Genomic DNA, 24498 nt, shown 5'->3' on the forward strand with positions numbered 1-24498 from the left:
TCAAAAGACTTTATTAAACATATTCGAACTGCAAAGCACCTCGCTCTGCTCTTGGGACGTACAAAAGTGAGTGCCATAGCAAGTAACAAGACTAATTCTGCCCCCAAAGGTTTACGGTCTCATCTGGGAAAGAAAATATACGCGCACAGAAAAGCTGAAAGTAAATAAACAATATTACATAATAAATACCCACCATACGGCGAATGGCACAGAGGATAACTGCTGTAGGAAATCGGTGTGGAGAATCAACACTTCTGGTTGGACTGATCAGGGAAGGCTTCGCAGAGAAGGCAAAAAGTGATGCAGAGCTCAGAGTGCCCTGAGCATGTCTGTACTCTCTGACGTATGCTCTTTCCGGGGCAGAGAACTATATATCACAACTCGGGAAACATTGAATGAAAAGAGCCTCCGGCATATTTTGTTGGCTGGTAGCTCTGATGAAACAGACTGAATCCAACACAATACTTTCATTTAGATGCCAATAAACCAACTCCAGGAGAGGATCGCATCCAAACTCGTGCAAAATGTCATGGCTGTGTGTTTGCTCGTGTGTGTGGGGGGGGGGGGGCGGGGGGGCGGTATGCATGAATTCACAAGTACTCTAATAAAAACAGCTAACATTTGAATGGCCAATTATTATTTGCCAAGTACTATTCTAAGTATTTTACCTACATTTATTTAGTTAATCTTTACGACAACCCTATGAGGTAGAATCCATTAGCTTCAGTTTCCGGTTGGGAAAACCAAAGTCCCAGGAATTTAAATAACTCTCCCAAGGATTATCAAATACTAAGTGCTCTACCCAAGCATCTGCCTTAGACACTGTTACCACCAGTTTCTCCTTGAGCCACCTGACCAAGTCACTCCCTTGGTGAGGCGTGAACAGGACACTGCATGTGTCTCCACCCTGGGTCTTCCATGGTCAGCCTGATCCACGCCCTTCCTTGACACCTTTCAGGATGGGGCAGACTGGCTTGTGGGCAGCAGGAGAGAGGGCACAGCTTCTTCAAGGGATTCACAAATGATTCCAGGGTTTCTCTGTTAGCATCCATGAGCCTTTCTTAACTAATAATAATCCCAAGGTAGAATGTCTTTCCCACCATCCTCTCTTAGGGAGTGAGTACATCTGAGCAGAGTGTGTTTTCGTATTAGATGTGATTGCTCAATGCACAATACGGATGAAAGGCCAATCTCTCCTTCTCTCTACCCCCACCTCTCTCTCCCTCTCTCTCTCTCTCTCTCTCTCTCTCTCTCTCTCTCGTGTTCAGGGTTCCCATCTCTAAAATGAGGCCATTGGACTCAGCCTTTTCTAAAGCATTTTTCAGATTTATAACCCTATAACCATTTAGCTCCATGAGATTCCATCCTTACTTCACTATGTTGACTTGGGATAAGTGACGTTCCTTCATACTGAAATCTCTACATTGAGAAAGCCAGGACTGTGCCCATTCCATTCCCTTCCCTTGAACAGACCCTACAGAGATCCTGGGAAATGCCAAATTATAACTTCTTTCTGACTTCATTTGAAAAGGATGCAATTGTCGTCCCAGGATGAGCAATGCCACTTAAAAGATGACTCATTCTCCCGGTTGGTATATTTTTCTACCTTCTGATTATTATACTTTTGCTGTCTCAAACTTCCCTACTTAGAGGAAGTTTTTTGTAGTTAAAAAAGTTAGAGAGAGGGAGAAAGAGACCCCACTCATTCACAAAGTGAGTCTCCCTTTCCTATTTGTAATGTAACATCATTAATACTGGCTTCTTGGTAGGATAATTAGGGGCTACCCATTGCCCCTTCTCCTTTATCCACTAATTTTCTTCTGCTACATCTGCCTGTGTGCTTGCTTTGTAATGGAGCTTTTGTTGTTGTTGTTGTGTTGTTCTAGAAGGGCTTGACCTATAATACTGTTCTCCTATCAGGTGACTCCTGATTCGAATGTTGAATCTGTTTACATACAAGGTTAAGAAAATGAGTAGCTCTCTACTTGAATATAATAGTTCTCCTTCCTCATCCCAGGTTTCAAAACACCATATTGTTGGTGGGGGTTAATCTTATACAGTCAGAGTAGGCAGAGAGGCCCTCCCTGGCTCCATGGTTTTGAGGTGAAGTCCAGGACCGGGTGTCAGCGGACTTAGGTTTCTACCTCTGGCTCAAGCCTTCATTAGCTGTTACCCATCACTCCAGACTTCATCTCCTTCACTTAAACATCCTTCTGGCTCAAAAGCTCTGTGCTTTTTGCTTGGCTCACAGCCAGAGAAGTTGCACCTAGGCCCAAGCAAGGCTGACTGTGCAATCAATTTAAATTTGAAGGAGTGGAACATACTGGTTGTTGGGTTCCTTTTGTCCAAAGAACCAGCGATGACTTATTTAGAGCTGGCCCAACTGTTGGTGACTATTCATGAGGGCCCTGCCTCAGCAACCCATGGAATCCCGCCAGCTGACATCCCAAGCCACCGTTGCCAAGGTGAGCCAGAGCTCTCTTCCTGAGGATAAACGTGATTCCAACAGCATGGAGCTCATGGCCCCGGCAAGACTAAGGGTCTGCTGTCCCCCTGTGGACACCCAGCATGGCATATATATATATATATATATATATTGACAGTAGGTGGGGGAGAAACATTCGCAGCACGGAACAACTTAGACGGGGGGTGGGGGTGGGGGGGCTTCCATTCTCTTCACACTTCACACCCTCATCCATCAGCACCACCGAGAGGGAGGCTTCCTTCATACTCCCCAGAGGCAAGAAGACAGGAATCGGCACAGTTCTCCTGGGGGCTCTGCCACTCGTGAAATGGAGGACCTGATCAAGAACAGATGGTCACAGCTTTAATGTACAAGCGGCAAGATCTAAAAGCCTCATGAGAACGGCATCATGGATCCACTCTTTCTTGAACAATAAGCCCCTTTGGGTAGAACCCCCTTGGCAAATGGAGAGTCTCTTCCCTTTAAGTCACTCTGGGATCCTGGCGATGGCTTTGTTCTCTCGCCTGCAAATGCTGAGTTACAAACCATCTCTCTCTCTAAGCTGGATCACGTCCTTTTCTCTTAGAAAAGACCTCCTTTTTTTGTACAAGGCCCTGGGTTGCTGCAGAAGGGCTCAGCCGCAGAGGCTGCTGGAGCCGGATGTACTGGGGTGGGGGAGGGAGGCTCTCTCTACATCTCTCTGTCTCTGTCACTCTATGTGTCTCTGTGCAAGTCTCTGTGTGTGTTGCTCTGTCTGTTTCTCTCTGTATTTCTCTGGGTTTCTCTCTGCAACCCTCAGCCTCTCTCTGCATCTCTCTGTCTCACTGTGAAGGCAGGGGTCCCGGTGTGGGTGTCTGCATCTCCCTGTCTGGTCTTCTCTCTCCTGATCTAGAGGGATGGAGACAGAGGACTGAAAGACCTGTCTGCGCATGTCAGGGTATCTGGGCGGCTCTCTTCCAACTCTGAGTTGCCATGCCATATTGCTAAGTGTCCCTGTCTGTCTGTTTCCGCCTGTAGTTCCCTTCTCTCTGTCTCTCTCTGTCTCAGACCCTCCCGCAAAGGTAAATTAACTTCTGTATTATCTCCCACAGACAGTGTTTATCATAATTTCTTGATCTTTTAACACCAGGGAAGAGAGGGGGCAACAGCGGGAAATTTAGGGATGTTGTTGGTATCGTGGAGGATGTCCTGGGGGTGGGGAATTAAAGAGGAGGGGGAGAGGGTGCAGCTGGGTAGCGCTGGCCCCTCTGCTCACTCGCCTCTCAAATACACTGAGGCTGATATTCACGCATCCTCAGACAGGCCTAACTGTTTTACAGCGACAATAAACATTTCAGAAGTCCAAGAATCAGAATATCTCCAACCAGAGCTAGGTGAGAGTAGATTGTATGAGAAGAATCCTTTCAATCAAGAAAAAATCACTTCTGATGAGAATTAACCAAATTGTGATTTTTAAAAAAGAAATGTCACATACAGGCCAGGTATACGGGGTCCCCTTTGCTTTGTACTCACCTCCCAAGTTAGGAGTATAGCCTGGTCTGCTAGCTTGGCCCTTTGGTGGGATGACGGGAAAAGTCAGAAGAAAGGTTCTGTGGAAGACAAAGGATATTGGACTTGTCATACGTAGTTTGTGTTCGATTATCACAATTGCTGAAAGCACATGGAGAAACAAGTTAAACAGAGAAAGACAAATATTGTATGTTATCACTTATATGTGGAGTCTAAAAAAGAACAAATCAGTAAACAGAACAAAAAAGAAACAGACTCACAGATGTAGAGAACAAAGTAGTAGTTACCAGTGGGGGCAGCGAAGGCAAGATAGGGGTAGGAGATTAAGAGGTACAAATAACTGTGTATAAAATAAGCTGTAAGGATATATTGTACAGCACGAGGAATATAGTCATTATTTTGTAATAACTTTAAATGGAGTATAATCTATAAAAATATTGAATCACTGTGGCATACACCTGAAGATAACATAATATTGTAAATCTCAATTTTTTTAAAAAAAGCACATGGAGAACTGTGACCTACAGCAGTTTATTTCATGCTTTCACTTCATCCCTCTCCTTTTTTATTTTAGGACCACTGACAACATGGGAACAGGCTGGTGTGAGAGATCTTCCTCCTCCCTGGTCGGGCCTGGGTTCCCCTCCTGAAGGAGCCTCTAGTTTGGGAGGGAGGCAGGGAGAAAGAAGGTGAGTGCTGTGGAGAGAGAGAGAGACAGGAAAACGACCCCTCGTCCTCCAACAGCTCTTTCTCAGCTGCTGAAACTCTCAACGGTACCATCATTCCCTTGTGATGCACCTGAGTCCAAAGCATCCTTGTGTTTCAGGTATATGTTGTGGATTAGAAATATATGAACTCACTGATGAAATTATTACCACATGAGCATAGATTCATCCATCACATCGGGTATAAAATGAACGCAGACAAGTATGTTTATTATCCTTGTTTTGGGGAGCTGGGACTGACACTCCCCAGGCAGGTACCCCAAGGAGAAAGAGTTAAATCTGGACCATAGGAGATGGTGACCTAGAAGTCAGAGGTCTACAAAGTAGGAGAGGAGAAGACGGAAGATAGCCTACTTCCTCTGAGTAGGGCTGAATACACTGACTTGCAATGGCTACAGCTAGAGGGCAGAATGAAGGAAGGGTTGCAAGAAGTCAGGACAAATTTGCCTAGAACCCAGATCAGTGGTTCTTAACCCTGGCACCACATTAGAAACACTGGAGAGCTTAAAAAAAAAAAAAAAAAAAAAGACTTGGTGCTACGCCAAGAGTTTCTGGTTTAATTATTCATGGTTGGAACCTGGACAGTGGTATTTTTTACCAGTTCTCTAGGTGTTTCTGAGGTGCAGCCAGCATGGAAAACCACTGCCGCAGGCAATCCACAAGCTGATAATGAACTTCTGGGTATGATCCTGACTTACCTTGCATGGAAAAACACAAAAGAGAAGGGAGCAGAATAACTATTTTTCTATAACCATGAAGAGCAGAATTTCCCTGTGGTGGCTGAATGGATCAATACCAAAAACATATAAAGGAGCAAATGCTAAGCTGGAAAGGATTGGAAGAGTCAGGCCTCTCTCCTGAGAGCATCACGGCTGACCTGAGGCAAGAGGTGGGGATGCTTACATCAGGTAGGCTGATTGGAGGCAAATCTTTACATTGCTGAGATACTTCAGGAAGGCTTAGATGAGTGTCTCAACCCTGACTACTGTTAGAACCATGTGGGGAGCTTGTAAAATTCCCCAAACCTAAGTCACACTGCAGACCAATTCAATTAGCATTTCGGGGCAGCTGGTGGGAGGAGTGTACCCAGCCACATTTTTTGTAAGTTTTACGGTTGATTCTGGGGTCGATTCTGCTATTCAGCCAAGATTGAGAACCACTGCTTTAGATAACTTTTAATGTTTATTCACAATAAAACTTGTTTTTTTGTTTGTTTGTTTTTTGTTTTTTTCCTCTGGGAAGGATGTAGAGGGGTCAGCAATCTGCCAGGAATGGAGGCTAAGGACTGGGAACAAGAACGAAGTTTCGGTAAGAGTAAGGCAAAAAGGCCTTTGCAACAATATGGATGGACCTGCATTTTCTCATACTAAGTGAAGTCAGACACAGAAAGACAAATAGCATATGATATCACTTATATGTGGAATCTTAAAAAAATGATACAAATGAACTTATTTACAAAACAGAAACAGACTCACAGACATAGAAATCAAACTTAGGGTTTCCAAAGGGGAAAGGTGGGGGGGGGGGATGGGGGGGTAAACTGGAAGTTGGGATTGACAGATGCACATGACTATATTTGAAATAGATAACCAACAAGGAACTCTGCTCAATGTTCTGTAATAACCTAAATGGGAAAATAATTTGAAAAAGAATAGATACATATATATGTGTAACTGAATCGCTTTGCTGTACACCTGAAACTAACACAACATTGTTAATCAACTATAATCCAATATAAAATAAAAATTAAAAGAAAAAAGAGCAAGGTGCGAGGGGATAGGAAAATAAAGGGGAAAAATGGGGGAAGAGAAGATGGCAACTAAAGAAATCAAAGGGCAGGGAATGGAAAGGCAAGGAATCTAGGGAGGGGGCAATGCTGCTACTTGGGGCCACAGCGTGCCCTGCCCCCACGCTGACCTGGCCCCCTCCATGAAGATCTGCAAGGCCAGTCCACGCTGGGCCACAGGGACCCCTTTAGATGCTGGTGTAGGAAACACTCCTCTTGTTATTGAGATTGTTCCCTGGGTCAACCCTGAATCCCTTTTTCTGCCATTTAAATTTTTTCCAGCTTTTTCCTCACTCAGAGCAGCTGAAGGGTCACATCTTTGCATAACAATACATGGGGGACTTCCCTGGTGGCGTGGTGGTTAAGAATCTGCCTGCCAACGCAGGGGACATGGATTCGAGCCCTGGTCCGGAAAGATCCCACGTGCTGCGGAGCAACTAAGCCCATGTACCACAACTACTGAGCCTGAGCTCTAGGGCCCTCCAGCCATAACTATTGAGCCCATGTGCCACAACTACTGAAGCCTGTGCACCTAGAGCCTGTGTTCTGCAACAAGAGAAGCCACCGCAATGAGAAGCCCACACATCGCAAGGAATAGTAGCCCTTGCTGTCTGCAACTAGAGAAAACCCACACGCAGCAAAGAAGACCCAATGCAGCCAATAAATAAATAAATTTATTAAAAAAAAAAAAAAGGAACAGCTGAAGGGTCACACCTTTGCATAACAATACATGGTTTCTAACTTTATAGGAACTGAAGATAAATGATAGGGCTTGTATACTACCCAGTGACTGAAACTTCTCTACCACACCCCAAACAGGCCCCTAGCTTTCCACAAGTCCATGAACCATGGCAACAGTCCCTACTGAAAATCAATATATTAGGAAGATCTTTGCATCCTGTCAGAATTTGTTTCACTGGAATTTTCACACTTTGCGTGTGGTTCAACCAATTAGAGTCACTGAACGAGTGAGCTGTCGTGGGGACCCAAGACTTGCCATCTTCTCTCATTTCTTTGTTTCATCACCTGCTCTCCTGCTCCATGGTTTGAGGGTCACCCCTCCAGGCCCTGCTACCTCGTCACTCTCCTCTAAATGCACTTGTCTACTTTCATCTCTTTGCATGTGGTCCCAGTGCTCCAGATAGAATCTGAGCAGCTCAAAGAGGCACTCACTCAGCACTTCTGAAAAATCCATACCACAAAGTGTTAGGTTTGAGCAACACTCCAGATGCCAGAAACTCCACCATGGCTGTTACCTTGTCAAACGTTTAGATGCAAAAATGAAAGTGAAGGCTTTACCTCTGATATTCTGGAGATCCATGTTGCAGAGGTTACTCGACCCTTTAAGGTATTTCTTATCTGGGGAGTTAACAAAAGAAATTAAGAATCAAAAGGTGATGAGGAACTACCATACATGCTTGAGGCTGGCAAACACTGTGGGGAGGGAGTGTGTCTCCAGCCAGGTCCTGTTGGCGGGATATGGAGGGATCAGTGACCTCCAGTAACCTCGGGGTGGGGGTGGGGGGCAGTGGTCTGGGAAAAGGTGGGAAGACGGGCAGAGATGAGAAGCCTGGAGCCCAAATAGGAGGCTCATAGTCAGGACTCTTGAACAAGAACCCAGTGATTGAGAAATGCAGTTTGCCACAAGTCTGAGGAATCCTTGACACAGCTGTGGGAGGTTTTTTGTGTGTCTATGTGTGTTTTTCCTTTGAGTTCTTGAATAGTTGAACATTTCCCACAGTTTGTCAACTACTAAAACCTCCTTTTCTAGAAGGACAGCCTATGGTTAAAAAAAAAAAAAAAAAAAAGAATCCTACACAACATAGCAGAGGCCCATGGAACCAAGAAAATAATAATAAATAATAATTGTATTTTGTTCTATAATTTTAAAGTGCTTTTCATGCCTGTCATCTCATTTTATCCAGAATTTAACCCTGTAAGGTAGATGTTATTATCCCCATTCTTCAAGTGAGAAAATTAAGACTCGGAGATTAAGTGACATCCAAAGTCAGTCAGCTACTAAGAGGAAAAGCCAGGCTTGAGTTCAAGTTCCCTGACTCTGGACCATCACATCACTTTCCCTAGATCTCTCCTACTGCCTATGGGCACTCTCTGCTTACGCCTACTCCTACTTCGCCACTGCTATACAAAATGGTATTCGCCTTCCAAGGCCTTGTAGAAGTTCTGTCTTCACAGTTATGTATGCCAAAATTCTCCAGCTCAGAGCAACCTTACCCTTCCCTGAAAATATTGTGTTCTTTGTCACACCCAGGCTCCAAAGAGGGAGGCACACTGCCCGGGATTGGGGAGTGGGGTAGGTCTGTGCACTGGGGTGTCCATCAGGATACATGAAGACCCACTAGAGCAACTATTTAATTTTTTTCTCACCTTTTTTTGAAATTGTATGTTCCATAATGTGTATAATACAAACCTTGTAAATTAATAATACACACATCTGGGGATACGTGCTCACTCTTTTTACTGATCCTAAAAGTTTAAAGACTACTGGTATATACGATGTTTCGTCAACTAATCCTGTATGGTCCTGTGACACCTTTGAGTATTTACCTTTTACATTATAATTTTTAATGTAAGAGGTTTTGATCTTGATAGAGGGTTCCATGTCTTAGAGTTCTTTGCACATCTACTTCACACTGGTTTACTAATACGTAATAATGTTGTTGTTGATGCTTTGGCTACAAATACTAGCTGTGGTATTCAATTAATATAAAACAGAATCGTATGGTCTATATTTATGTACATAAAGCCTTCAATGCTTTTTATGTGCTTACACTTGCAAAACTGCATTTTTTCTTTACCCTAATCTAGTGGAGAAGGCAGGTGTCATTTCTGTGTTCCCTTTGAGGAATCTAGGGTTCATGAGTTAAGGACTTCCCAGTAGAGCACAGCTAGTCTATAGAAATATCAGGACTAAAGTACTAATTTCCTAACTTCACCTCTTTTTTATGTCGATATGGTATCTTCATTAGAAAATGAAAGGACCTCTGTGAAACATCTCTTTCACAAACCTTGGATATTAACTTAATAGTAAAATAGCATTAATAGTACAATAAATAAATACATAAAATTAAAAAAATCAACCCTGCAATAAGGGCGTTTGCATCTACATTTTAGAAGGTTTGCTTTTCTCAATCCAAGAGGCAGTGTAATACAATGGTAAGAAGGTGATCTTAGAAACCTGAGTAAATATTTGATGTTTCGCTCATTTGTTCATTTTTCATTTGCTTTCACCACCTACCACCTATACACACTTACCTGTATTTGAAGAATTTCCTTCCTTGAGTCCACTGCTCTTTAAGGTAGCAGCCAGGAACTCACTTTTTCATCCTCCCTTGCAGCTAAGATGTAGTCACATGATCGGGGCTCAGCCAATCAGACAGGACAACACAAGAAGCAGGCACCAGTGGTCCTCCACAGGCCAAGTGGAGGTGTTGCAGTAACAGCACTCTAGCTTAACATCCACTGTCAGATGTTCCCCCGCCGAGCTGTGCTTTCTGTGCCCAGCAAAGTTGGGGGTGGGGGGGGTGCAGTGGATTCTCATGTGGAACAATCTGTGCTATGAATTGGGAATCATCCTTTGTGTGTAGCCTCCATGCCTCCAAGCCACAGAGAGACCTTCCCAAAGATAATATTGTGAGACTCAATAACTTCCTTTTCTGCTTCAACTAGATAGAGTGGGTTTCTGCAGAGATCGTGGGCAAGCTACTTAGTCCCTCTGGGTCTCAGTTTCCTCATCTGTAGCACTAAACATAGGAACATCCAGGATCATTGTGAGGATGGGAGCGAATGTGCATAAAATGCTTAGCCTCATAAGACCCTGAAAGCTGGTACGTAGTACCTGCATCAGAGAGAACAGTGACATCCTATCCAAGTGTCTGCACAAACGGTTGAAGTCAAAGACTCCCAATAGGTGGCCTTTATAAGTGAGTATCTCAGGACCAAATACTGATAATGTAGAAAAAAGAAACAGGAAGAATGTATGGTACCTTAGGATCCAGAATTGTTCCAAACACCAAGATGAAGAAGCCCTTAGAAAGATGGAAGAGTCATTAAACAAAATAATAATGATAATACTAAATAATATCAACATTATCAGTTCCTATTCTGGAAGAAAAGAAAAGTAAAATAAAAATAATCTTACTAAATCTTTAAAAAGAAAACTAACATAAAAACAATTTTATTAAATCTTTGACTCTCATTTTAAGGCCACAATACCTAGATTGATCCAATCCACAAATATTAATAGAGCATCTTCCACACACCAGCCACTATTCTTGACACCTGGGGTACCTCAGTAAACCAAGCAGACCAAGGACCCTGATTCGTACAAGAATACTATAAAAATTTCTTTTTAATTTGGGCAAAATAAAGTGTTTTGCATTTATCAGGACCTGTTTATCTCACCAGAATATAATGGTCCAAGAAAGAGTCCGAGGAGACATTAGGCAATGCACGGCCGCCACACAGTCCCTGAACAATTGGTAATGAAAGAAACTGCCACAGAAAATAACAAAAGCAGCTGTGCTCAGCTTTTATTAACACCCTCAACCCCCTTCCCCCATCCACAACTAAAAACTATTATAAAACTTGCAAAGAAAAACCAAATCCATGGCTGCTCAGAAAAGTGATTGAGTTTCTAAGTACATTAACAGGTACTCAGAAAGGGGTGTTCCAGATATGATGAGATAGAGGGAACTAATTAGTTCTTGTATCTCTTGTCATTCATACAAAGATAGACTCCATTACAGTCCCATAGAGGCTGTTCCTCCATTATTACAATTCATTTCAGTTTTCAACTTATTTTTTTTTCATATGTATTGGCACAAAACTACTCTGGAAGAAGGAAGGAAAAGTATTCATCCCATTTTTCACATAAGGAAGCTCAGAGATTTAACTTTCAGAACGTGATAGGCGGCAACATTCATTAGACAAAATTTCTCTTGGAGATGTGGTTGCTCAGGTCTTGGCTCAGCTGAGAAGAGATGTGAAAGAGTGACATTTGATTTAGGCATCCTTGTTAAGATGCTTCAATTTCACAATCAAATGTCACCCTTACTCAGGTTAAGGCACATGGGCTTAATACAAATGGCACCATAAAGATGTTACAACCAGGTGACCATCAGCAGAAACAATACCAAACCCCCTGCAACTGTGATCTATAAAAGCTCAGCTGAGAGGTGGAGGGCTTCACAGAGACCAGTGCATGGCCACGCAGCTCAGCCATTCCCCCAGACACACTAAAATATGCCTTCCTGTTCAGCCAGTCCAGCAAGCACTCCAAAGCGTGGAATGCTTCTGTCACATTGTTCTTTCTAGTGATACTTTTAGCCTGCAAGAAAAACACTGAAATCTGTCATCATGTCTACTAAGAAAATATCGTTGATTGCATGGTCCATTCAGTTACAAAGTATCATTTGTATAAAAATGCTTGGGCCAAATACATCCCAGTCTGGTTTTGATACTAGGAATACATTTTAAATCGAAATCTTCATGATTTTTTTCCCAGGAATTAAATTTTTAAAAGATCTGGGAACAACAGTTCTAGACTGTTTCCTCCAAAAATATATGTGCCTTTGGTTAAAGAACTAAGAATCATTTCTCTCTTTGTAACATTTTTAATCTCTTGAGTTTGTATTAATTATATTCATATCTGAACATTGAGCACAGTGCTTCGTATAAAATAAATAATAAATGTCATGTCTCTGTGTATTTGTGTGTATGTGTCTGTGTCTGTGAGTGTGTTTAATTGCCTTATTATGCAACCTGCATCTGTATAGCAATAAATAAGTAACAGGAAAATATTTCACTAGCATCATTTTTCATCGGTCCATGCTACCTTGGGAAAAGTTACAAAAAATATAGTTCAGAAAATTCAGATAAAATATTAGTCCTAGACTTTAGTATCTGATTGAGAAGAATTCACCGGTAGCAGCTTCTTTGAATTTCTTTTGGTAGATAAAGCACAATTTGAGCAGATAAATCTCAAGATGTTCTGCCAGGTTTTAAAATATGTGCTTTACTGCTGTAGACTGCATGTTTGTACCCTCCCAAAATTCATATGTTAAATCCTAATGCCCAGTATGAAGATATTTACAGGTGGGGTTTTTGGGAGGTGATTAGTCATGAGGGCAGAGGCTCAGGAAAGGGATTTAGTGTCCTTATAAAAGAGGCCCCAGAGAGCTCCTGGCCCCTTCCGCCACGTGGGACTATGGCGAAAAGAAAGGTGTGCATCTATGACCCAGGAAGTGGGCTCTCACCAGACACTCAATTTGTGTGTGCCTTGATCTTGGACTTCCCAGCCTCCAGAACTGTGAGAAATAAATGTCTGTTGTTTATATTACCCAATCTATGGTATTTTTGTCATAGCAGCCCAAATGGACGGCGACATTTACTTTTTCCCACCAAAACAGCTACAGGGGGTCCCCAAACCTCACCCAGCCCACAGTTACTCTCAGTAAATACCAGGGAGGACACCCGCCAGAAGTTATGGATTGACAAGTGAGCAGTCACAGTAGCAACGGACCACATAATAACACTTCCCTAGCAAAGGGCTGCTTGAGCTTTAAAACCAGTGGAGATGCTCCCACAGGACTGGAAACTGTGGGAAATCTTTAAAAGTGTCTACAACCTACTGACCTCCAAGTATGTTTAGGAGTCTCTCTTCTCTGTCTGCCCCATCAGCCTCAGCTGCTCCACGTGTCAGTCCCTCCTAAGTCACCACGTGTCCTGCTTCTTCCTGCCTAATTGATTGCATCTTTCCCATCAGTAGACCTAGGACTGTCTCTTTCTCCCACACTGAGCATCCTGAGGATGCCCTGATCCACAGATTTGCTGGTAAATAAAAATAACCAACTCTCCTAATGTGTAGCGCTTGCCAATCTCCATGGTTAAATACTCCCACCATGACTGATTTTTTAAAATATTTGTTATTTATTTTTATTTTTGGCTGTGCTGAGTTTTAGAGTTTTAGTTGCAGCATGCTGGATTTTTCTTTTTTTCTTTTTTTTAGTTGCGGCATGTGGGATCTAGTTCCCTGACCAGGGATCGAACCTTGGTCCCCTGCATTGGGAGCACAGAGTCGTACCCACTGCACCACCAGGGATGTACCCCACTATGGCTTATTTAAATGTAGCAACGTGAGGTCACTAAACATGGAGTTAGGAAGAGATGGGCACATCATGACCCAGTGTTCCCACCACACAGATACAATAGTTGCCAATAGCCTCAAGAGCATAATGAAATGGAGGCAAACAATTACAAAGCGATGCATTTTGAGGATGTATGACCTTTGTTTTCAATTGAATTTATTTAAATAAAAGTTCATATAATTTAATTTACAAGGATGTTTAAGTTTACAACCAGCTCGCAAAATTCCTGAATGTGTAACAGTCGGCCCTCCTGAGCCAGTACGAGCCAGCTCCAGCCCAGCGCTGCCTCACGCCTGCCCTGGGGGGTCTGGCCTTCACCCAGACCCTGCTCTCAGCTCCGCACTATCCCACGGGTACCGGCATTTAGATGGCCCCACTCTCCTCCTTGTCAGGAGTCAAGGCAGAAGCTGAGCTGAAGTTACAAGTGCACCCTGTAATAATAGGTAAAAGGCGTTCAAGGTACTAAACTACAAGTGCTCACAGCCTGGTTCAAAACAAAAAACACAGCAAGGTGGGCCCAAGGGAGACAAGGAAAGAAAACGCTGAAAAGTGAGACATGAGCTCATTAAGATTCATGACGAATGGCCATGGAGTATGCAAAACAGAAGTTCAGGCACATCGTGTTTTGATCCCAGCCCTACCAATAACTCGTTGCATAAACATGGGTAGGGCAATCGATAATTACCAAGAACTATACAAAAAATGTAGGGTGCAATTAATATTTTCCAAAGAAATGCCAAAAAGCAGAGATACAAAAGGTGAGGCACATGGAAAGGAAATCCGGAAAAAGAGGGGATTATGTACACATATAGCTGATTCACTTTGCCATACAATAGAAATTAACACAATATTGTAAAGTAATTACACTCCAATAAAAACTAATTTTAAAAAAGAGAATCACCCAAGGTCACAATAAATTAATTAATTAATTAATTAAAAAAACCACAATTTGGGGGGAAAAAGTGAGGCACCCCTATTATTATTAACATTGTTCTTCAAGGCATCAAAATATTTCTTGTAGAATGAAATCATGTATACTTAAATTTTGAAAGAGCAAAACAGGAAAACATTTGACTTAAAATTTCTATTGCAGGTAAAACATGTAGTTGAAAATAGTCTTATTTTCAAATAAGCGTACATTCAGGGAAAACAAGATTTTAGAGATCTTTAGAAAAATAAAAGCTTTCTTTTTGATTAGTTGCTATCTACATATTTAGCATTCAAGATAAGAAACTTTGACTTCTTGGTACACCGTCACGGAAAAAAATGAAAAGACCAAAATTTCAGTCAGGAAGGGAATCATTAAAGAGATACATTTATACATAGTCACCTGATAAAAATGTCAGGTTATATTTTTATACAGAAAATATAATCTAACATGGAAAAAGTAAGTTGCATAATAACATACATTTTTTAACCCCTATATTATGTGAAAATATATTTGTATATGAGCATAGAAAACTTGGCAAGGATACACATAAAACTGTGAACTTTGCTTAATTCACAGAAGTGAGATGGGAGAGGAGAGGTAAAACCACTTATCTTTACTACCACTCTGGATGGTGTGCCTCATTAAAATAAGATGGTTTCCAATGGTCACTAAAACTTCTACACAGAAAGAAATGTGATAAATGTGCACATTTTAACACCTCCACTTACATACCTAGATTTTTGGGGAAGTGGTATCATTTAATTTCTAAACAGTAACAGCTGAACCTACTGTTAGGCTATTGATGATCTTTCAGTCATTTTAGTGTTTAATACTCTCCCATTCACTGTTTTATTTCATTTTCAGCCACTTTTATAAAGTGGGAATTCTTCTACCCATTTTGTAAGTGAGGAAAGCACGGCTTGGCAAAGAGAATATTACACTTTCGCAAATGAAAGAGTCAAGATTTGAATCCAGGTCTTTCTGGAACAAAAGCTTATTTCCTGAGTCAATACGCTATTTCAAATTCTTTGTCTTTTATAAAGAAATATGACTCTACATGCTCCCGATCACAAAACTTCCTCCTGAGCGCTCTCACTGTGGACTTGGTCAGCAGCCTCTGGACTTACCTGGAAGGCGTTAAGCAGGGAGAAGATAATGTGGAAGGCCAGCGAGCCCCCATCAAGGACGGTGGCTATTCCGAATCCCCAGGTCAGTCCCAGCAGGGGCGTGAGGACGGCAATGCTCTTACTGACCCTCACGATGGCCCTCACCTCTTGGAGCATGGAGCTGCCGACGGCCGCGCGCCGGGTCTTGACGATCACCAGTGTGACCGTGGTCAAGTTGATGACCACGATGGCCAGAGCTGGGACCACAAAGGCCAGGAGGGCCTTGGTCATGTCCCAATTGAGCCAACAGGCCTCAGGCCGGAGGTAGCCTTTGACAGGCTCAGTGACAGTGACTGTGGCAACAGCAATGACCAAAGGGCACCCGTAGCCCACTGCAAAGAGGGATGCCACCAGGACTGACTTGGGCAGCGTATGGAAAACAATGAGGATTCCGTAGAGGATGAGGAGCGCCTTGGCGAGCATCCAGAAGAACACAGAAAGGTAAAAGAAGTGAACAAAAAATGTTGCTGCCACACACCCGCTGTGGTGCTTCGTCGGACCACTGAGAGAGGAAGCCACGATAAACCACACGTCGGCCATCAGCAAGGCGGTCGCTATGTTAGCAACACACACATGGCGTAAATACGAGATCTCTGTCTTTGTTATCTGGCCTCAGACCAAGGCCTCAATGGACAAGCAGAGGATCAAGCTGCAAATAGAAACACCCAGGCCTATGTACGTGATGTAAATCAGGATCGGGCTCTCCAAGACGTGGGGCGCCATCAGAATTGAGAAAGAGGTAAATAACTGGCTTGGGCGACATTTGCAAACCACTTGCTGGGAGTTTTCCTGAATCATCTGGCAGACCTGCTGGTCCCATCTGCTCTCCAGGGAGTGCCAGCCCACACACTGTGTCCTCCTGTCCTCTGACTTGCTGATCTTTTCAAAAATCAGTGAGATTCTTTTAAGTTCCCTGGGCAGAATGACAGATAGGACAAGCCCATTCACGGTGAGGCTTTCCAAAACACTGGCTTCTAAGATGGCCCCAAGAGTTGGAAACGCAATGCTGACGGCCTGAGAAGGAGAAGCCACCTGCTGAAGTTCATCTCTACTGATCAACACCTTCCCTGTGACCATGTCGCTGGTGTCGTTAACTCTCATTGAAAAAGTGAAATTCTTTCCGGTGCTGTCTCTGGAGATGGTGGTCCCCATCGTGTGGATGAAGACATCTGCAATGTCAATGGGATGCTTCTTTATAAATAGCTTTCTCGCGAAGGAATTGACTGAGTGTAGCAGGACACAGCTGCTATTTCTGTTGGGGATGAAGGTCCAGTTCAAGATGCTTTTGCTGTTAAGAATGTGGTTGGCCATGGTGCTGTAACTCTGTCAATGAAGAACTGGCATTAGTACTGAGGTGCCTTCTGAATCTGCCTGGCTGGTCAAGATTTACTTTCAAAAAGTGTGGTCCTCCAACCAGCCGCATAGGCAACCCCTGGAACTTCCTTGAGCTCCAGAATCTCAGGCCCCATCCCAGACCTAATGAATCAGAATCAGCATCTTCTTTTTTTAATTGAAGTATTGTTGATTTACAATGTTGTGTTATTTACTGCTCTCCAGAAAAGTGACTCAGTTATACATATATACACATCATTTTTATATTCTTTTCCATTACGGTTTATCAAAGGATATTGAATATAGGGTCCTGTGCTTTACAGTAGGACCTTGTTGTTTATCCAGTTCTCTGTATACTAGTTTACATTTGCCAACCCCAACCTCCCAATCCATCCCTCTCCCACCACCAACCCCCTTGGCAACCACCAGTCTGTTCTCTACATCTGTGCAGAATCAGCATCTTAATGAGACTCCCAGGTGAGGTTAGAGCTGCAAAGGAATCGCCCTCCTCCCATTCATGTACCTCCTTCCTATGAGACAGAAGAGTGGCAGCTTCCGCTTGCCCACTGCCATCATCAATTCCTTTTCACACCTTGGTGAAACTAGCATTTGCTCACCCCGGCCAGAGCACCCATTACATAATTAGCATCTATTGAATCCCAAGTGTGTGTAGGACCCTGCACAGAAACATACCAAACTGGAAATTGACCCCAGAGGCTGAACTTACTTTTTAATATCCTCTGCTTTGAAGACCAAATAAAAAAAGAAATGAATCCAGTTTCATTTTACATTCCTGCAGCAGACATGTATAGCTGTTTTCTTTGCACTCAGTTATTTTCCATTTTTGAAACATGTTCTGACTCACGAATGAAAGTAAGAGAAGTCTTTCTCTCTGCGGATCTAGCATGGTTCTTAGTTTTCAGTAGCCAAATAAACATTGGAAAAATGTACTCCAATGTTCGATCCAGGCGTTGGTAAGTGGTCTCTCTAAATATTTGTTGATTGAATGCTTTCATTTTTTCTATTCATTTGTTCATTCGTTCTTCAATGAAGATTTACTGAACACTTGCCGTGCTAAGCATTGGAGATACTGAGATGAAAGATATGGTCCTCAGACCCCAAAAAGCTCACAGAGTATCCAACTCACCTGCATTCCTTTCCCACCAAAATAATACTCCACCACATACTCAAGGCCACTCACCTGCATCTTTGCCTCATTCACATCTGTCATTAGCACAGTCGAGATGTTGTGTAAGAGCTGCACGATGACGGCAATGTTTCCCGGGATCCGGGGAGCCTTCTGAATGTTCCTGATCACACAGGACAGATCATGTGGACACTTTTCCATTAACAAATCTGTAATGGTCTCAGACTTCCTGGCATATTCATTTATTTTTACTCCTCCAAACAGTTGCACAGAATAGGCATCTGCCTAAGAAGTGACAAAAACAAAGAAGTTTTTACAATATTCCTTTTGTTTTAAATGTAAAATGACTTTTACTAAAATTTAGGACAGCCTGATTACACAATTGCATATTGCATAATGCTTTTGTATTTTACATTTTCAGAGTCACATTTGCTGTGGAGTCACCTGCCCAATACCAAGGTGTTTCCACGCAAAATGAAAGTCGCAGCTTGCCTGCTCCCTCCCCAAAACAGCAACTGTGGTCTTCAGCAGACCCCGCCGACCCCTCTGCATACATAGACTGCACGTTCACTCTGTGCATACAGGTAAATTTCTAGTGCCACTTAAGGTTATTTCTGCTATTGCTGAGCAACAAAGCATGAGACATGAACATATTTTTAAAACTGAAATTCCGAACTGGATTTGGATGAATCAGTTGGAACACCCAGACAGAAGAATGACTGAAAATAGAGATAGACCTCCCGCAGATTCAGGTTCTGGGTCCCCCCACCCCACCCCAGAGCAGGGGTGGCAAACCACAGCCCCAGGCTAACCACCTGATTTTTGGTAAATACAATTTTATTGGGACTCAGCCTGATCATTCATTTAACTATCATTTGTAGCTGCTTTCACACTGTAACAGCAGATTTGAGTAGTGGCAACAGAGACCCTATGACCCACAAAGCCTAAAATATTCACTATCTGGTCCTTTACAAGAAAAACTGCCAACCATAGCTTCAGAGGCCCCCTTTGTGGCTCTGGTCCAGCCAGCCCCTTCACATGAGACAAGGAGTCCACGGCCTGAGGCTACGCCCACTCAGAGCCCTGTCCCTGCCCCTAGATACTCGGATTCCCTGCTCGACAATTCCAAGCCCGCTTCCGGGACCTCTTCCCTAAGTCTGTGCTGCCAGGGTTGGACCCTGCACCATCATGCTCACCCCTAGGCAGCGAGACAGGAAAAGGGACCTGTTTTCAGATTATAGATGTGTGGCCTCGGCTTTCTACTGCCCTCAGTGCAGGATGCAATCTGGGAAGGGAGACCAACAGAACGTATTTTATTCAGCAGTTTGTAAACTTGATGTTAAGCATTTCAATATGAAAACATATGGGATGTGGGTCTCCATGTGTATCTTGGTTCACATTGGGGGTGGGCCTGTGGGCAGACACCCTGGGGCAGGCAGCTCTATGAAGTCTGATCAGGAAACTTCAGGGATAGCCTCCACTGGCCACACCCCAAAACAGGGAATGGGAAAGTTCCCAGGACAAAAGAGGTGCTAAGGCATTGACTCCTCTGGAGGAATCAGCAGCTGAAAGTCAGAAAGGTGAATCCCCCACCAGAAGAGGACAAACAGAAACAAAAGAAGAAGAAATAACATTGGACCTGATTTTATTTATAAAAATTGGATTTTTCCAAATGTGTAATGACTTAAGTATAGGTGGAAATATGTTCATTTGCTTGGCCATAAAGTCCTTCCCTTTGGGGCAGCTTGCTTCTCATCTCTTCTGAGCACAGAAATCACCTGGGGATCTTGATGACATGAAGATTCAGATTCAAAAGGTCTCAGGTGGGGGCCTGAATTCTGCAAAATTCTCAGGCTTGCCGCGGGCTACAGTCCAGTGAAGGACACACTGAGTATCCATTGAGGCTTAGGAGTATTAAAGAGCTATACGTGAAGATGGAGAAGTAGCCTCTCCTAGCTCTGACCTATCAGGTGCCTTATGTCATGACAAGGTGCAAGAGACTGGAGCACAAACCTTTAGATGCTCAAAGAATTCCCTTCCCGTATATAGAGGGAGGACAGGTAGGTGCATTTGTATTCCGCCTCAAGCCCTCTCTCTCGTATTGAGTGTTAACATGCATTGCTAATCTGGGGCTCCTCTTTACATAAGAAAGAAATGGTGTTACCTCGAAGATGTTGAAGGCAGTAAGAGTCCGGCAGGTATCAGTGATCTTGTGCCATTTCTTTTGCTTGCATGAAAACCCCATATTCCCCTGAGTGTCTGGAGGGCAAGGTTGGCTACAGTAGGAATTGTCCACACAAACACCAGCACATATACCTGAGGAAATTAAAAGTGTCAGCATCTGATGGAGAGGACTGAGCTCCAGACCGCATGGGCCAATCACCAAGGTGTCAGCGCAGTGAGGGCACATAAATCCCGTGGACATCAGATGTCTTTTCTTTGTAAAGGGGAAGATGATTGAAATAGATCAGTGACCATCATCTATTTCAGTGTCAGTGTCTTATCCTTTCCAACAAACTCATATCCTGAACTCAGATGTTTAAAATAGATAAAAGTGGAACTGTCTCAGCTGAAGTGAGGGGGAGGAGCCCAGGATTCAGTCCACAGAGTCCACTCTCATGTCACAGGAACCCCCTACAGCTCCCCAGAATACAGTTTGGAAGCTACCGCATCTGATATTCTTTAGGAAACCTCCCAGCTCCAAAACTTTACAAGGAGTTATGTCATCAACAAGGTCTTATAGACCAGTGCCAGCCACTGCTCTATTCTGAGTTGGCTCAGTCCAAAGGATTTATGGCAAAGAACTCTCAGACCAGGATGGAGCAAGTGGGGAGAAGGGCTCAAAGGTACAATTTAAGATGAGAAAAAGAAGAGTCCAATTACAAGCCATCAAGGAGTCCCATCTACCACGTCAGGAGACAGAGGGCTGCGAAGAGCCCTGCATTACAGCAGATGGACAGGAACACTCCCATCCTTTAGTAACTGCTGCCAACATACCGTGTGGCCTGGCTGACACCTGCTCCTTGCTCTTGCTGGCCACCTAGGAAGGGAAAATCAAAATTCAGGTCGAAATCCATCACTGATATGTCCACCCAATGATTCACTTTCATCACAGGTTAACAACCACATCTATATATATCAGCTATAATGCCAGGGCACCACCAGATCTAAGACCGTGAAACATGTCCCCGTGGCCTCATTTTGCCTTCAGCCTGGACAGCTTTGTCTCCACTGCTATTCAGCACGAAGCCTCCTTCCACTCCAGGAAGAACGATCTGCTTTCTATCCAGGAAATGCATCCTGGGCAGAGGTGGACTTACTGGGACGTTAAGGAAGGTTAAGCTTCAGAATCCCTTTCTTAGGTGGGCCCCTTCCAGGCACCAAAAGAGTCTAGCAATGTGTTCACATGAGCACACGTTTTATGAAATTTTCAAAAGCAAAATACTTTAACCATTATCTATTCAGTCCTTTTTTTTTCCCCACTCCAACTCCCCCTGCTTCACTCTCTCTCTCTTTTTGGATAGCACTTGGAGGATGTAGCTATTTATGGAATCTGGGCAAGTAGAAGTTGAGTTGGGGATATGTTTAGTTTGGACTTAATAAGGTATATTTATCTAATTTGCAATCACATCTGCATTACAAGGAGGCTATCAACATATAAGTGGCATTCGTTCTCAGAGTATTAACAATTAGTCACACAACAAGAAAATCCTAAGTGCCCTGGATACTTTGCAGCTCGTATATGGAAAAAGCTTGTTAGAGGTTTCCCCAAATTTGACAACAGTCTGTCTTACTTGTTTACATGACATTACCAATAATGAACTGAGAAGCTGAAATGTATTTTTCTAAACAAGCAACAATAAAAAACAAATTTGATCATCAGTGTTAGAGGTAAAACAGAATCATCTTTCTATTCTCTTTATAGGAAAAAAAACGACAAAATTATTGACATGTAAGTATGCAGCCAAAAAATGTAGGGGGGAAATGTGGGCAGTTCACTCATAAAAATATTGTTATTAATTTATTACTGTGGAATGTTGAGTAATTACAGAAGGTAGTACTCTTCAGCATTTCTAAATTTGAAATGTGCTATGATTAGTTTTTTTATTCCAAGTAGATATTCACTTTTCCCTTAATTTTGTATTTGTCATCTTCTATTCTTTTTTTTAAGGGAGCTCCCCCAAAATCTGGCTCCTCCCACATCATGAACATCCCTACCTCACCTGATTAGAAACCCCTCTCTATGCCACCCACCCACATCATACCAGACCCTTCACTGAGAAGCACTGTCAGTCATATTGTGGGAGCAGACTGCTTGGGTTCAAATCCCAAAATCACCACTGAGACCCACGGAAAGTTCATCTCTCTGAGCCTCAGTTTCTTTATCCATAAATTAAGGTAGGAACTATAGCATTATAACTGTATGATACCTCAGAGCATTTTTATGGGGAATAAAAGGGACCATCTATGGACAACACTTAGCACAGGGCATGGAATATTGTAAGAGGTGGTTAAGATTTGGCTGTCATTATTCTCTGAACATGGACTTACTAAATGTCTATTAGATACAAAGCTCAGGTTCGCCTCTTCCAAGAAGTCTTTACTGATCCAGTTCTAAATGATACATCTTTCCCTCTTTGGCCCTTAAAGGATTTCCTATCCATGCCATCCCACCACTCCTCAGTGCTTGGCATATACACACGTGACCTGCCATCTTTTTATCTAACTTTTTTTATGTCTGTATAGTACCTTATCAATAAAACCCTAAGCTCCTTAAGAACATGGATCATGTATCGTCCATCTTTATATGCCCCGGAGTAGATAGTTCTGTGTCTTGTACGTATGTATGTATAAAGAAAATATTTTTTATATAACATGTATGTACTATTGACAGATATGTGCATGTATGTACGTGTGTGTGTGTGTGTGTGTGTGCGTGTGTGGAGAGAGACTGAAACTCCCTGTTTCTGCACCAAAAGCTCACCCTCTAGTGGCTGGAAAGAGCTTTGGTACAGTTACTCCAACTTGCATTCCAAGTTCTAAACCAGTGACTCAGCTGTGTAAGTTCATGTCCCTTTCTCCTTCACGATATCGTTTCTCTCTATGTTATCAAAAAGCAAGGCTAAATCCTCCATATTATCTTCCAAATGAGAATTTACGGAAAATTTGAATTGAGCTTTTGAGGTCTGGCCAAGGTGAAAAAGGTAACAGTAAGGATTCATGAGCTACGATACCCTTCAAAGCACCAGTGTAAGAAGACTTCTCATTTCACCATGAAGAGAATCAAGGCTTTTTACATACATGGAAGAGTTAAAGGCCTTCCACTGAACAAGAATGCTAAAAGAATATTTTTAGGGTTTTGGAAGACCTTGTAACTCATCCAGTCCAACCCTTTTATTTTACAGATAAGGAAAGTGAGGGTTTGACAGATGAGGTATCATGCACAAGGTGACACAGGGAATTCCTCTTAGAACTAGAGCCCAGCTCTCCTAACTCCTACAACAGAGCTCTTTCCACCCACATCTAAATGGAGAAGGTTGGGAAAGACATATGGAAGTACAAGCATCTCAAGATGCCCTAAACCCATGGTCTCCAATGCACCACAATAAAGCACTTAAAAATGAACAGCTCTGGATAAGACTTGGCCCGTTAAAGGGACTCCAGTAAAGGCACGTTATGCTAGTCAGATAGGAGGGCAGAAGGCCACGGCATGCTATTTACAAGGAATTCTGGAAACTCTGTCTTCTAAGCTGAAGACAATGATTCACTTCCCAGTTAATGTGCCAAAGCCCACCCATACACAACTCTTCCTGGTCACTTCATCTCTAGGGTGGCATCCAATACAGGCCACTTTAGCTTCAGATGCCAATAATCATCAACTTAATACTGTGAAAAAGACACGTGCAAACGTGTTACCTGCTAAACCTGCAGAGCTGCCTGCGTGAGGTCAGGAGAGGGGAAGCACCCAAAAAGAAGCTCAGCCTCCAGCAACTTGTAAATTAAGAAAAGGACAGAGGGACTTTCCTGGTGGCACAGTGGTTAAGAATCCGCCTGCCAACGCAGGGGACACGGGTTCGAGCCCTGATCCAAGAGGATCCCACATGCTGCAGAGCAACTAAGCCCGTGACCCACAACTACTGAGCCCACGTGCTGCAGTTACCAAAGCCTGTGCACTCTAAGGCCTCGGCTCCGCAACCAGAGAAGCCACCACAATGAGAAGTCCACACACCACAGCGCAGAGGAGTCCCCACTCTCCGCAACTAGAGAAA

General features: G+C 43.1%; 2 protein-coding genes across 2 annotated transcripts in view; both read right to left on the minus strand.

Moving 5' to 3' along the window:
- Positions 1-325, minus strand: part of ADGRF4 (adhesion G protein-coupled receptor F4) — a 30173-nt gene extending 29848 nt beyond the window's left edge. The window contains exon 1 of the mRNA XM_057699935.1: positions 194-325. The gene's annotated coding sequence lies outside the window, so the exon portion shown is untranslated. The remainder of the gene's footprint in view (positions 1-193) is intronic.
- A 2287-nt stretch (positions 326-2612) lies between these two features.
- Positions 2613-24498, minus strand: part of LOC130831813 (adhesion G-protein coupled receptor F2-like) — a 35357-nt gene continuing 13471 nt past the window's right edge. Inside the window, 8 exon segments of the mRNA XM_057700219.1 lie at positions 2613-2801; positions 3977-4053; positions 7784-7843; positions 10492-10533; positions 15712-17073; positions 18284-18514; positions 20394-20545; positions 21227-21269. Of these exon segments, the coding sequence (XP_057556202.1) occupies positions 4006-4053; positions 7784-7843; positions 10492-10533; positions 15712-17073; positions 18284-18514; positions 20394-20545; positions 21227-21269 (1938 nt within the window). The 3' untranslated portion in view covers positions 2613-2801; positions 3977-4005.

The sequence above is a fragment of the Hippopotamus amphibius genome, chromosome 11 (genome assembly GCF_030028045.1).
Source record: "Hippopotamus amphibius kiboko isolate mHipAmp2 chromosome 11, mHipAmp2.hap2, whole genome shotgun sequence".
NCBI lineage: Eukaryota > Metazoa > Chordata > Mammalia > Artiodactyla > Hippopotamidae > Hippopotamus > Hippopotamus amphibius.